Source organism: Falco rusticolus, chromosome 7 (genome assembly GCF_015220075.1).
Source record: "Falco rusticolus isolate bFalRus1 chromosome 7, bFalRus1.pri, whole genome shotgun sequence".
NCBI classification, from domain to species: domain Eukaryota; kingdom Metazoa; phylum Chordata; class Aves; order Falconiformes; family Falconidae; genus Falco; species Falco rusticolus.
Window position 1 is genome coordinate 18,883,270 of NC_051193.1, and position 13,786 is coordinate 18,897,055.

At 45.3% G+C, this 13,786-nt stretch overlaps 1 protein-coding gene across 2 annotated transcripts in view; it reads right to left on the bottom strand.

Annotated features, from left to right (window-relative positions):
• Nucleotides 1-13,786, bottom strand: part of ALDH1A2 (aldehyde dehydrogenase 1 family member A2) — an 81,892-nt gene that overhangs the window by 50,082 nt on the left and 18,024 nt on the right. The window contains exon 4 of one of the 2 annotated variants that reach the window (XM_037393488.1): nt 10,126-10,243. In XM_037393488.1, coding sequence (XP_037249385.1) covers nt 10,126-10,243 — 118 coding nt within the window. Of the gene's footprint in view, nt 1-7,482; nt 7,703-10,125; nt 10,244-13,786 lie in introns of those variants that run through there. The other variant, XM_037393490.1, reaches the window with a different exon arrangement.

A 13,786-nucleotide genomic window follows, 5' to 3' on the forward strand; every position in this document is an offset into this window, starting at 1 on the left:
ACTAGGCTCTCTGGGAAAGGAACTGATGTCCAGTGACGTGAACAAGAATGAAGTCCTTCTTTTCTTTGGTCGGTTGGAGACTGTTTCAGCAACACTATCACAGCAACACCTTGATGTGGCTTCACATACGATACTTTTAGTAATGGAGTGCTCTTAAAGCTTAGTCACACTGCGTAACTCCACCTTGATGTGCTGCATTCGTGTCACAAAGGTAGGTTGCTATTAAAAGTAGCAGAAGATGCTGGTCAGTAGAAATAATGGTTTTAGACAAATTCTGAAATACAGAACTTGAGTTTTGGAGAAAAACCAATTAGGTGTGTGCAGTCTGAACAGGAATTCCGCTATTCATTTGAGTAAGCACAAAAGTAATGAATGGCTGGGCGCTTAGATGGCAATAATTTTTTAGACTTCATCTTTCTCCATATGATAATCAGTAGTAAGTCTTCACATAGCTATTTATGCACTTATTTGTGCTCGAGTAGGGATGCCAGCGCTTGTCTGAGGATTCCTCACTAGGGGACTGCACGGAACTGCAATTTGCTGAAGCTTTTTTAAGCCTTTGCACATCTGTGCTTGTATTATATTTACATTCCTTATAATGTTGTCTCTGTATAAATGCATTTTTTGTCTCTCATTTCTTTCAGCTGAACTAAGGTCGATGTTTTGTTGCTTGTTTCAGAGAGTAAATTCTACTCTTTGAAAAGAAACAAACAGATAAAAAGTTGTATTTTTTTAGATATGGAGAGAATTAAACGATTTCAAAAAAATGAGCCAAATGTTACAGTTCAGTCTTAGGGAAGATAGCTGCAAAACAGTAAAAGAAGAAATGTGACTTTATGCAGGATCAGACTAAAAATTTATGATATGGACCACTGAACTCATCTTTTGTCATTTATCTCTGTAAACCTGTGAGATTTTTTGGAAGATAGTTAGTCAAATGAGGAGCCAAGATGAATCAGTGGATATAATTTATTTAGACTTTAAAAAGGCTTTTGATGATAAAGTCCTTAGCAAGAGGCTATTAAGGAAAGTTAGTAACCATATGGTGCAAGATAAAGTCCTGCCATGGATTAAAAAGTGGTTAAGAGATAAGATAAAAAAGACTGGAAATAAATGGATAATTCTCCCTGGAAAGAGGTTAATAGCAAGGTGCCCCTTAATTACTGTGACTAGCAATCGATATCTTGGTTCACCTGCTTTTGCAGATCATTAATAGTAAGGTACATAGTTTGCAGATAAAAATATTCAGACTAGTGAGAGTACTGAAGAAAGTATCACTAGGGCCAAAGTGAAAAGGCATTTGGGCAGCTCAAGGGTAGATGAAATATGCCAGAGGTAGTAAATGCAGAGCAAAGCCTGTTGGAAGGAAGGGTTCAATTTACTTTTAGATGCTGGTATGTTCCCAGCGACTTGCAGCGCCCATGGACAGCTCATCGAAGGCAACTGTTAATGTGCATTGTAGAGAAGGGAAGACAAACGGATACAGTGGCCGTGTGTGTGGTGCTCCCAGGAACAAAGCAGGTCATGGCGGTGAGTAACTTCAGACTGTCAGAGCCCATTGCGGTCTGTCGGGAACAATTCTGCACGGCGAGGGAGATGGGCGAGCTGAGCAGAGATCATCAAGAATTTGTGGACTGTTGGGCTTTATTGAAAAATGCAGATACCTCAAGACAGCAGTTTAATATGGAAACGTACCAGATTGGTGAACTTCTGTCCTTCAGAAACATTTCCCACAGAACAGAATGGAGAATTAAAGAGGGAAATTTTTTTTTTTTTTTTCACATCAGATTGAAAGTGTATGTTCCAGACACATTGTCCCAACTCAATAGTCCAATAGTTAGGGTCAGTGCCTGGACAGCCACCGATCTTTGATCAAATCCTTGCTCTGTCTGACATCGTGAGTATTCTTGGAGCAGAGATCTGAATCCTACTTTTCCTCGCTGAGTGTGCTGTGTACTGGGCTATCAAGTTGGTATCTCTCAGGCCTCATAAATACAAGTGAATCATCCAACAGGAGAGAACGTGAGACTGTTTCCAAGGATAGCCAAAGGTGGATAGCGTCCAAAATCGGGACCTAGCCACCACCAGAAATCAGGGATCCACAGTCAAGTTTCTGCCCTGTTTGCTTCAGAGCAGGCGTGTGAACGTGGCTACTCTTCAGCTGGGGCAAGTGCTCTATTACCGACTTGGTTTTGGTGTGCAAACAAATACACACACCTTTTGCATTGGAATACTTTTAATCGTAAACATTTCTGCAAAGATGAGAAAAACACTCGCTGCATAGCTCTTATCTTTCAGCGTATCATTTGACCTTACAGACTGGAGAAAGAGACAAAAATTTCCCCCAAGCCAGCAATACTGTATTGTACAGCTTGGGTGTGTCAAAGCAGTCTGTATTTTCCCTAAAGACTCAGTCGTTTCCTAAAAACTCAGCCCAGCAAGATGTCACTGCTACAGCAGTTACCTGCTCAGTAATGCAGTAGTTATCCAGCCGTGGCCAGTTTCAGCCTGGTAGTTTCTGTATTTTTAATGCTCTTAAATTAACATGGTTTTAGCAGCTGTATTGGAGTAAGCAAAGGCAGGGGACTGAACATGCATAAGACTACAACTGTTTTGTGGTCCCTCACACAGAAGCTGGGTAAACTGGGTTTGTGCAGAAAACCTTCAAGGTTGGGAGGGAAAAAAGAATCCTCTAGCCAGGCTGTTAATTGGAAGGAAGTACATAAATAGTTTGCAATTGATACGTGGGTTGATGGCTTGCAATACTAGCTACAAAGTATGAACGCTCTAGAAGAGAATTCAAACTGTAGATTTAAACAAAAGTAAATCTAATTACAGTAGATACCCTTCATACATGATGATACAGAGGGACACACCTAGTGTCAGCATCAGATGCTGAAGTGTTCCACCACGGGGTAAGGAGCTGTTCTTGCTGCCTGCTCTTCATGCAAACGTCTCTAATTTTCTGTGCCCTGTCTTTTGTAACCAGACGGCGCTTGCTGAGCTGACCCAAAGGCCAGCTGATCTCTTCAAGTATCAGTCACTGAATCTGACTTCAGGAGACATTAAAGGAGTGAGCTCATTCAGGGAAAGACTGGTGGGAAATGGCACGTGTCATTGCTTAGCCAAGTTTTGCCAAAGCTCATCTTTAGTTGAAAAAAACGGCAAAGGTTCTGCATATTATTCTAAATAAAATAGATTCCCTGCCTCCTACCTTAATGTCTGTCTAGAATTTTATCTGGAAAACATGTGCTGGAAATTGTGGCAAAAATAATTTTTAATGGTGTTCTGCATCATTCATTTCTGGGTGATGCCAAGAAAGCATAATGGGAATTAAAATACAGAAACTTAGTTACAAAACAGTTCAAACTCAAATGCTTATCATACGAGAATTAGAAATGTATTTGCTAGTTCTTGTCTGCCCAGTGTGCCTACGCTTAATTGGAACTGCTGCCTACAGCTTGCTGCTGCAGTGCTGGGTAGTTTCCCTGCTCTGTGTTTAGAAACTGACCTGATTTTAGCCTGTGCTGTAAGAGTAGTAGCAAACCCTTTTACACAAGACAAAAAAATACGGTTGTCAGCCAGTTTGCAGGCTACTACTACAGAAACAGTTCTGTACCTCTTCCCCACCACAGCGCTACAGCTTCACCCCTTCAGAGCAACTCTGCAAAAAACTCTCAAACCCACAGTTCTTCAGCTTTTCCTTATGCTAAAGTTCTTCGACTCCCTCTCAGGCTTAAATCAATTGGCAAGCAAGAAACAAAACTTAAAACATCCAGTTGGACTGGTGTCCCCAGCGCGGTGCAAACTGAGCATGTTTGCCCGCTGCCAGAGCTCGGGGAGGGCAGAACCACAGGGTCCTCATTTTATACTGAGCTGCCTTCTAAGGTCAACGTCACTTATGAAACCCACTACGAAAATACTTAGTAAGTCAGATTTGATTATGGCACAAGGACGGAAGGATATCCACATCCTGCAGAAACACCGTTAGCCCCTCAAACGGAGATGGCAAGAGGAGGACGCTGCAAAGGGCTCAATCCATTGGGCTGACTCCATCTCTACCGTCAGGTACTTGGGAGACGCTCAAGTCTCGGGCATGAGACTGGAGTTCCGTAAGAGCCTGGAAGAGGGAGGCTGGGAACCCTCTGATCACCCTCAGAAGCTCTCAGGTTCTGGGAGCCACCAGCTCAGGGGTGGGCTTCCTGTACAGAACACGTTAACAACCTGGCCTTGCTGGACGCCATGCTACGGCTTGTCTCACACGTCTGATCACGCGTCCAGAGCAGCCCCTTCTGAGAGAGTTTCTGGCATGAAGCTGACATTTGTAGAAGTACGACTTGTTGCCGGGGAGAAGGCTGGATCCCCTTCCTACCTACGTGCTCCCTTACGTATGGAGCACAGCACATGCCCGAGAAGCCTGAGGAGGGCTCGCTGTGCCACGGGGCTGCAGAATAACCCAATTCCTGCAATACTGGAAGGTCGCCTGTTCTGCAGACGCAGTCCCTCCCCGGACATTAATGTTAAGAAGTAGAGAATTAGAAGAGTTACCCCAAGGAAAAGAGAGAATCTTGCATGTAGCAGTTTTAGTACTTGCCAGCCACAAAGAAAAGGTTAACCCTGTGTGCCTGAACACCCGTCTTCATGTCTGCTTCGCAGCCTTTTCACCAGTTCTTACTACTCACATCTGAAACACTTTATTTTCACAGAGATCATGCCAAGGTATTAAAAAGCTGGGAAAAAATATTTCTAATGGCTGTTTTTTAAAAGAAGCACAGGCTGACTCCCAGTATTGAAATCACACTAGATACTGCTGCACATCTTACATAAAACCATGGCATCATAACTTTTCATCGCTAGCAACATTTTTTTCTGAGCAGTGAAGTGCATTGCCTCTATGTGCCACATCAGGTGTACAGGTCGGAAGGACCTAACGCACGGATTTCTGCTTACTGCAGTAAACCTACCAGACTATTTCAAAAGTTTCAGCAATTCTGGTAAATAATCAAATACATGAAATTTACATGGGTGGTATTTGTTTTGTTGATGTTCTTGGAAGGAGCCTTCATAATAATTCCAAGGACAATGTAGTGTTTTAGATTAATGAATCATAAATTTACTTTTCTCCAGTACATACTAAAAATCTTTATCAAATCTCATTCAGGCATTCCTGGAATTTTAACGTGATCCATCCTACCAAAACTGTTGCCTAATTTTAGAATTCTAGAAATGGCAATTAATTGGCAAAACATATTTTAAAATTACTTCACTCAGTTTAAACGTTCACAGGTACCTCTATTTTTCATAACAAATTAACTCCCAAATGGTTTAAGATTTTACATTCAGAGACAGCTGTAATAAAGAGTTCAAGAATTCTGTGTCCTGGTTGTGTATTTAAAATTCTCAGCTAACAAGCAGGAGAGAGGCTGCTAGGAATGCTTACAGATGTCCAATTTTACAAGCTTTGGGATTGTTGGTGGAGGGTTTTTTTGTTTTGTTTTGTTTTTTTTCCCAAAGTCCTTTAGTCTAATGTTATTTATTGTTTATGGAAGTTGTTTGTCATTTAAGACATGAAGAGACCACTCCCCCCAAAAGAAAGAATCAAGTTACAATCCATTATTTCATTTTTGATTGTTTTTCTTTGTAATAGTGGGAAAGTGGATCCTGGATAAAAGTCCTGCCCAAGACAAGACTCCAAGCTGAAGACTCCAATTATCTATAAATCACTTGTATTTCCTGCAGAGAAAGAGAAAAAGGAGGGAAGAGCGAGACAGACAGAAAAACAGAGACAGAGGATATGCCAAGTGAAATATTTGATACCTGTCCTAAACCAAATTTCTCTCAAAGCAGCCAGGAGTTACCTGATACCTCAAAACCAAGCTCAGTGGAAGCATGTTGCCCGTTTTGATTTTGGCTTAATATTGAAATAAAGTCATTTTCTTTTACTTGTTCCATCAGCATAAAACGTGTAACATCTTACATATTTCTGAGATGATAGCACTATATATGCTGAATTACTAAAGGTGACTATCCGGTTTACATTCTCACAGACAGGAAGAGGTGATTGCTGACGACTGTTACCTTTTTCAAAGATTTTTAGAACCCATTCTCTAGTTTTTGCACAGAGAAATGCAGGTACACTTATTAATGCAAACAGTGATACTACTCCCAAGTTGTTATCTACTGAACACTCCTGAAACACATTTTACACTGAAACCAGCAACAAACAACATTCATGCCAAATACTGTTTGCACAGTGAGATTGCTCCCAAAGTGTAACACCACACAACATCAAATAACTACTATTTGTTTAAACTCTTCATTTAAACTATCTGCAAAGAAATCATATGCAAGAAACCATATGCATCTTTTAATTTGCATATTGCAGTCTGCATTAAAATGTAATGAAATCTAAAATAGTTGACTTTTGTCTGAAACATTCTTCCAGAACATGCGATTGCTGTAGCAAATTAGAGGACAAATTAGTTTTGGCACCCGCTTAAAAAAAGAGAAAATATGAAAAGCTTTTAAAGTGATGATATGGAGGAAAAATTTACACTACATCAGCCAAAATGAGTTTCCTATCAGCTCTAAAGCTCCTGAAGTTGTATTTCCAGTAGATAAAAATGTTATCACCTTTTTCCAGTCCTGATGTGCTTATTTTCCTATTAAGTTACTCAGTAATTAGAAACAAAGTCTGACATACTGTAATCTGTTTACACAATACATTTGAAACCCTTCTCCAAACATTTTTAACTAAAGATGCAAAGATTCAAAATATATAAACGAATTTTAAAACTTAAATTGCACTTGCAAACAAACGACTGTTGTTAAAGCCCACTTTAATTGACAAAAACAATTTAGTCCCGTATGGACCCTGCTAGGTCTGTTCTTAACCTCGCTTTATGAAAATTAGTCTTAAAGGGCAGCAGGGGAAAACATGCCCTCCTGCAACATCGTGCAAGGGTGTATTCAAGTACCACGGAAGTTAGTAGGGCGACCTGTTCCAGTGCTGGAACAGCCTGGCAGTATTAAAGAGTCCTCCAGGAATCGTAAAAGCGTCCCTTGGGCACACAGGGTAATTCAGGAAAGAAAACATTTTAATTTTCCGATGAAGATATACAGGTATGTATAGGAACTTCTCCTGAAGTACATCAAAAGCAGCTGAAACATATTCGAGAACTAATGATTTTGCACTGAAAATAAACCCCAGCAGCTCCGTAGAAAATACTATGTTTAAAGACAAGTGACAAAGCCAGTCCCAGCAGATCTAATTTGCTTTTCTATTATCCTGTGGGTTTTCAGATGATTACAGGGCTAAAAATCTTGTTTCCTTTATTACAGAGTCGAGGCAGTCTTTTAGTAGCTTTTTTTATCTCTAGACTCAAGTTGGGTAGGGCAGAATGAAACTGATTTTAAGCAAAAATCCCCCCTTTGGAGGGAGCGCGGTGAATTTCCCTGCCAGAACAAACAAATACAACTTACCTTGGTGTATTTGATTTCAAGGTTGAGAGTGGGAGAAGGCAGCAGATGCAGAGATGCCATCAGAGCTGCAGGATCTGCCTTCACCTCCCCTGGCATCTCAATTTTACTGGAAGTCATAGTCTTGGGGGGGGGGGGGGGAGGGGGGGAGGGGGGGGTTTATAGTACCACCGAGGCCCCCGCTCTGACCTGATGTTGTGTTTTGGGCTGCCCCCCCCCTCCAACGCCCCGCGCTGGAGATGCTGCTCTCGCCCGCTGTATATAGGCAGGTGTCACGCCGGGGCCGCTCCCATTGGCCGCGGGGCAGGGGCCGGGGCCGGGGCCGGGCCGGCCTACCCAGGGCCACGGCGCGGCCCCGCTCGCTCGCCCGCGCAGCCGCGGCCCCGGCGCCGGGATTCCCCCGCCGCCCCGGGGGGGCGGCACGGCCGGAGGGGGAGCGGGGGTAACGGAGCTGCCGCGCTGCTCCCCCCGTCCCCGACTGTCCCGTGCCGGGCTAGGAGGCGCCGCGTCCCCGAGATGCCCCGCCCGGGCACACCGTGCGGGGACCTGGCAGCCCCGGCCCGCCGCCGCCCGGGGAGCCCCGGCCGATGCGGAGGGGTGCGCGTGTGTGGGGGTGCAGCGGGGAGGGGGGCGGCCCGCCGGCAGCATCGCCTCGCAGTGCGGCCCGGGGCGGGGGGCACCCTCGGGCGCGGGCAGCCCCTGGCGGGTCCCGGGCCCGCTGGGGCGAAGCCTCCGCCTCCAGCCCGGCGTGTCCGTGTCCGCTCCGCGGGCCCCGCCGCCCCCGGCCCTCCTTCGGCTCTATTTTTGCGCCGGCTGCCAGCGCAGCGCCCGCGCCGCCCCGGTGGGATGCGCCCCCCCCGCCCGGCACTACCTGCCGCCCCGGCGGCGCCATCCCCGGCCGCCTGCTGCCCCCTGCCGGCCGCACGCCGCCCTGCAGCGGCTGCCCCCCGGCAGCGCCCCCCAGCCCGGTCCCCCCGCCCGGCCGTGCCCCCTGCGCTCCGTGCGCGGCTTCCCGCGGGGCCGGGCGCTTCCCCGGGCCGTGCCCCTCGGGCGGCACTGGCTTTGCCGCGGCTGCCCCGGCCCCCTCCGCCGCCCCGCGCCCCCGGTCCCACGCGCCCCCCGGCCCCGCCCGCGCGGAAGCCCCGGGGCCGGGTCTCGTGCGGCGGCGGCACCCGCGAGCCCCCGCTCCCGCATTCCCCGGCCAGGAGGAGCCGGTGCCCGCTGCCAGGGCATGGCCCCCAGCCCAGCTGCGGCCGCCTCTGCTCTTGAAAGTTCTTTGCAAAAGGAAGAGGCCTGAAGGGCAGAATAATTTGTGCAAGCAAAAGCCACCTGTTCCCCTGTTCTCAGCTACTATTGTTTTTTCCCTTTGGGGGGCGGGGGGGGGCTTAGCATGAGGCCACACGATGCAAGAGGCCGGGGGTGCCGTACGGGGGGCTCACCCGCGCACTGTGTCACCGCATGTGCAGCGAGCGGTGGGCGCATGGTGGGTGCACAGTGGGCACACGGTGGCCATCCACCCTAGCTGGCTGGATGAAATGACCAACAGCTTGAGCTTGCACCTTGACTGGGCATCAGAAATTTATGGTCAAAGCCCTCTGCTCTTCCAGGCAGCAAGCACGTGAAGCCCAGACCATTTTTCACTAGGCAAAATCAATGAAGTTCTGCTTACTGATGCAAATACTCCCAGCGTTTTGAAACGGCTCCTATGTCATGTTTTGAAGTTATCACATTGCAGACAGATAAACGGAGAAAGGACACCAAAGCTACAGCTGTCTGAAGTCGGCAAAACAAAGCAACAAGAAATATACCACATGACCTGGTTATTGACTTAGTCAAGAGTAAACAATGGGACCCGGCCATGTTTTGATTTTGTTACAAATCTGTTGATTCCATATATATTCCCTGCTCCATATTTTACAAATTCATGGACAATTGAAAAGACTGTCCTGGTGTTCTCCTGGTGTTTGTACAGGAGCACGGGACAAAGGTTGCTCCTGCGCAGGCAGGCAGCACAAGATCCAGAGCGCCAGGTAAGTAATTCCAGGGTTAACATGCCTATCTCTGTAAATTTCCAGCTCAATAATGAAAAAGACGACTGCAGATTTTGCTTTCTTTCATTTTTCATCTTTTTTTTTTCTTTCTCCCCAACAGAGGAAATGGATCCATAATACTCTGCTGTAATGTGACATGCAGAGCCGTCAAACTGTGACACTTGGGATGAGTGAGACTTTTAAACGTCAGAAATTCAATTTTTAATGGCACACTGGCAACCTAGACCTAACACTTCATCACAAGGATGACACCTTCTAAAAGCTGTTTTAAAATAAATCAGAGTGGGGATGTGCTCCTTTAGAAAGGGACTGCATTTAAAGAAGTTTCAGGAAGGAGGAAACAGTTTCATTATTAAATCAAGTCAATAAAGTTGAGGAGATTTGGGTGAGAAGGGATTCCGGTGCATGTGGAGACGCAGTTCAAACCCACATAATCTGGAGCTGCTTAAGCAACCTCCACCAACCACTTTTGGTACAAACCACACTCCCTTTACATGTAAAAGCAATTCACTTTGCGAACTCAGTGGGTGCCAAGCACCCCTGGGCTAACCACGCCTGGCCGGCTTTCCCCAGGGGGGACCGGCACCGCACTTACCGTGCTGCGGGCTCCTGCTCTGCAGCCAGCCTCACTGGGCTCCCCAGAAGGACGTGGCGGTCCTGTGCTGTCGCTCTTCCCAACAGCCAGTGACCAGCCGAAGCTCCTTTTCCACCATCTGGGAAGACAGAGATGTAGGCTTTAGTGCCGGGGCCGCAGGAGGGTTCTCGTCGCTTACACCAGTAGCTTTGCCAGACAGAATTAGGAGCAAGGTCCATAACCCCGTGCTGGGCACGCTCTGGATCCAGCTGGTGAGCTGGGCACGCTCTGGATCCAGCCCGGTGAGCTGGGCACGCTTTAGGATCCAGCCCAGTGAGCTGGGCACACTCTGGATCCAGCCCGGTGAGCTGGGCACGCTTTAGGATCCAGCCCAGTGAGCTGGGCACACTCTGGATCCAGCCCGGTGAGCTGGGCACGCTCTGGATCCAGCCCGGTGAGCTGGGCACGCTTTAGGATCCAGCCCGGTGAGCTGGGCACACTCTGGATCCAGCCCGGTGAGCTGCTTCAAGGAACCAGCCCAGCACTGGCCGCTTTATGATAGCAAAACCTCATGGCTTCAAATCCTGCAAGTGAACATCTAATATTTAATTCAATTTCTTCATGGAAGGGATTACTACCCTTATTGACTTGGACATAAGGACAATAACTAAGTAAAAACAATGAATACATCAGTAAACCAATTAATTTGTGAAAGAAAAAAAATGGAGTCCAACAACTGCCAAGAGGTGGAAGAACAGAAACAAGACCAGAGGTTCAGCCCAAGTTCTGTGGTCCCTAAACGCCTACAAAGGGCAGAGAAACCACTTACTCTTACTGCAGTCCTGTAGTTTCTAGGTTGATTTTTGTTGGCTTTTGTGTGTGTGTGTGTGTGTGTGTGAATTGGCAGTACTAAATCAACAGGCAATTAAGTCAGACTTTCTTATTTTCTCTCACATAGAATCATTTAGGTTGGAAAAGACCTTTAAGATCATCAAGTCCAACCGTAAAGCTAACGCTGCCAAGTCCACCACTAAACCACATCCCTAAGTGCCACAAACTCCTACTTAGGCAGCAAATCAGGAAACAAACATGTTCTGTTTCAGGCTGTAATGACACAGATACCACCGTCTTCTCACTTGGTGAAGACATGGCTGTCAAAAAAATGAAGAGCAACCAAGTGACTCTGTTCCTTACTTCAGTGTTAGAATTTAGGCTAGTATATAGCCAAGATCAAAATAATTCCTGAAGAGTTTTATTTTTATATTCAGACCAATCTGAATGTATAATTTGAAGAAATAACTTTGTTTCGTTAACAAGGCTGAATTTCTCCACCCGCCCCCAGCACCTGGTATTACTTCTAGACAAGGATATAAACGTTGCTTATACCAGCACCACCTGATGGAAACAGGACCTTTGGTAGCTGGAGAGGGTGCAAACGACAGAGCTGTGGTGTTGAAGACAATGCAGATGTAATTAAGGCATTCCTGAGCTGTTCAGTCAGAGCACTGGTATTTTTCTGCTCTGTACTACTGCGTCCCCATTGCCTAAAGGAAGTCATAAAACTAGAGGACGGGGTGAAATAATTTCTATCTCAAAAACCTCTTTTAGGAAGAGCAGCTGTGCCAAAGCATATACTGGTGCACCCTGAAACGGACAGTGGCTACAGCAACTCCCCCGACACAAGCTCTTCGCTCTTGCGACTTCAGACCTGTGCATGTTTCTGGTGCTCCTTGGTGAGCTCCGGGCTCCCAGCACCTTGTCACACACGTGAAGGAGCTGAATCACACCATTCTGACAGACACTGCGAGTGATTCATTTCAAGATCAACTTCAAAACCTGCCCCCAAAATTATTTCAATCTGACTCGTAAGGTTTTTTTATGTATTTCTCTCAGCAGTCCTGCTACCATTTAGCAAAGATATCCCTGGTTCCTCACACAAATTCCGTATTGATTGAGAGAGCTTACTCCTCTGTACCCTTCGCCTCCTGCCTCAGGAAATGTCCCTTCCTATTTCCCATGTGCTTTAGAAATCACTTTTGGAAGAAAAATAGGGACCGACTGAAACTTTACAAAGTTATTTTTCAGCTCAGATTTCCACTTAGGAATCTGAACTTCATTTTCTGATAGATACAGTAAAAGCTTCAGCCTCAGGTGTCCTATTTTAATTGCCTGCTATTTTCATTACTGACCATGATGGCAGCAAATGCTCTTCAGGAGATACTTGTATTTTAATTTATCTGCAAACATAAATCACACATTATAGCACTTTTTTCCTCTAGGTTAATTGAATCAATTCTCTAAATGTCTCTAAGCCTGATGATCTGAAAGAGGCTCACTGTTTGAAATCTCTTAAGAATTATGGCCCTTGAATTGTGTGCAGGATGGTATCAGTCCCTGCTCCAGACAGAGGTATTTTATACATCCAAAGTAAAAATACTGTTATACACATAAGCAGTATTAGCTGTAAAGCAACCCTCACAATACAATGATAACCCTAAAAAATATTATTTCAGAAATTATTCAAGTATCCCAATGAATTGTCTTAATATTATAAATCTTATTAATAATTGTTTAAGAATTAGTCTGGATTTAAGTTTGAAAGAAACAAAATACATCTACTTTTATTTTCCTTATTTCTACACTATCTTTAACGTAAAAAATAAAATAAATGCTGATATCAAGAATAACCATTTTTATTACTGAAAATCCAGGAAGAGCTAATGAAGAAATGATTTCACATAATTTTTACTAAAAATTAATGAAATGGATCAGTTTTCTTACCTGTGACACTGGCCATTTTATAGGCAGTAGAACTGTTAATTGCTGCTATGGTAAATTCAGTCCTAAATTGCAACTCAAATGTAAGGATTTAAGCAAGCCACAAATAATTCAGTGACAGTGACAAAGCAGAATATGCTTGGAAAGACTATCAGTGTTTGACTTTATAATTGGGACCGTTTCAAAAACAAGTATTATAGTTTAAGTCAACAGTCGAAATGCAATGTGTCCCTCACCAGAGGGTTGTGCAGAGGCTGGTTTGGCCGGGCAGTGAGCCTGGGGTGCCACTGCTGCAGTCTGCAGGCCTCCCGACACCCTCCAGCTGCTCCTCAGCTGGTCACCACCCTGCGCACAGCACCTCACAGCCGTGGGGTGCTTTAGCCCAGTCTCAGCAAAATCGCCCCGTCTCCTCCCACGGAGAACACAGGGCAGCGCGTGGCAGTGCCTCGGAGCAGGCTGCAAAGGCGGCGTGCCGCTGCCAGCCACATTATAGGCAAAGGGCGCTTGCCTGTAGGGGTTCTATTCTGAATTTAAATACATAAAAAACCACCTTTCTATTTTGAATGTCTCTTCAATTTACCTGTTTGAATTTATTATTTGTAAAACACATCAAACCTCAAATGGATTGACCCTCTGCTAATGTATATCACCTAATGAATGGATGCAATTAACTAATTCATATTGGAATATTGCACTTTCCAGATCACATTTATCATCACTAAATGTGTGATCTAGTTTGCAAGTTTAAATTTTTTATTATTACCCTTTAAACTAAAGAAATAAGTCTTATATTTAATTACCTGAACTTACATATTCAATTAATAGCTTCATTACCTTAATGAATATAGATACCGCATAGAAGTAACAAAAGATTGCTGCCTGGGTCTGCTCCTAAGCACACCCT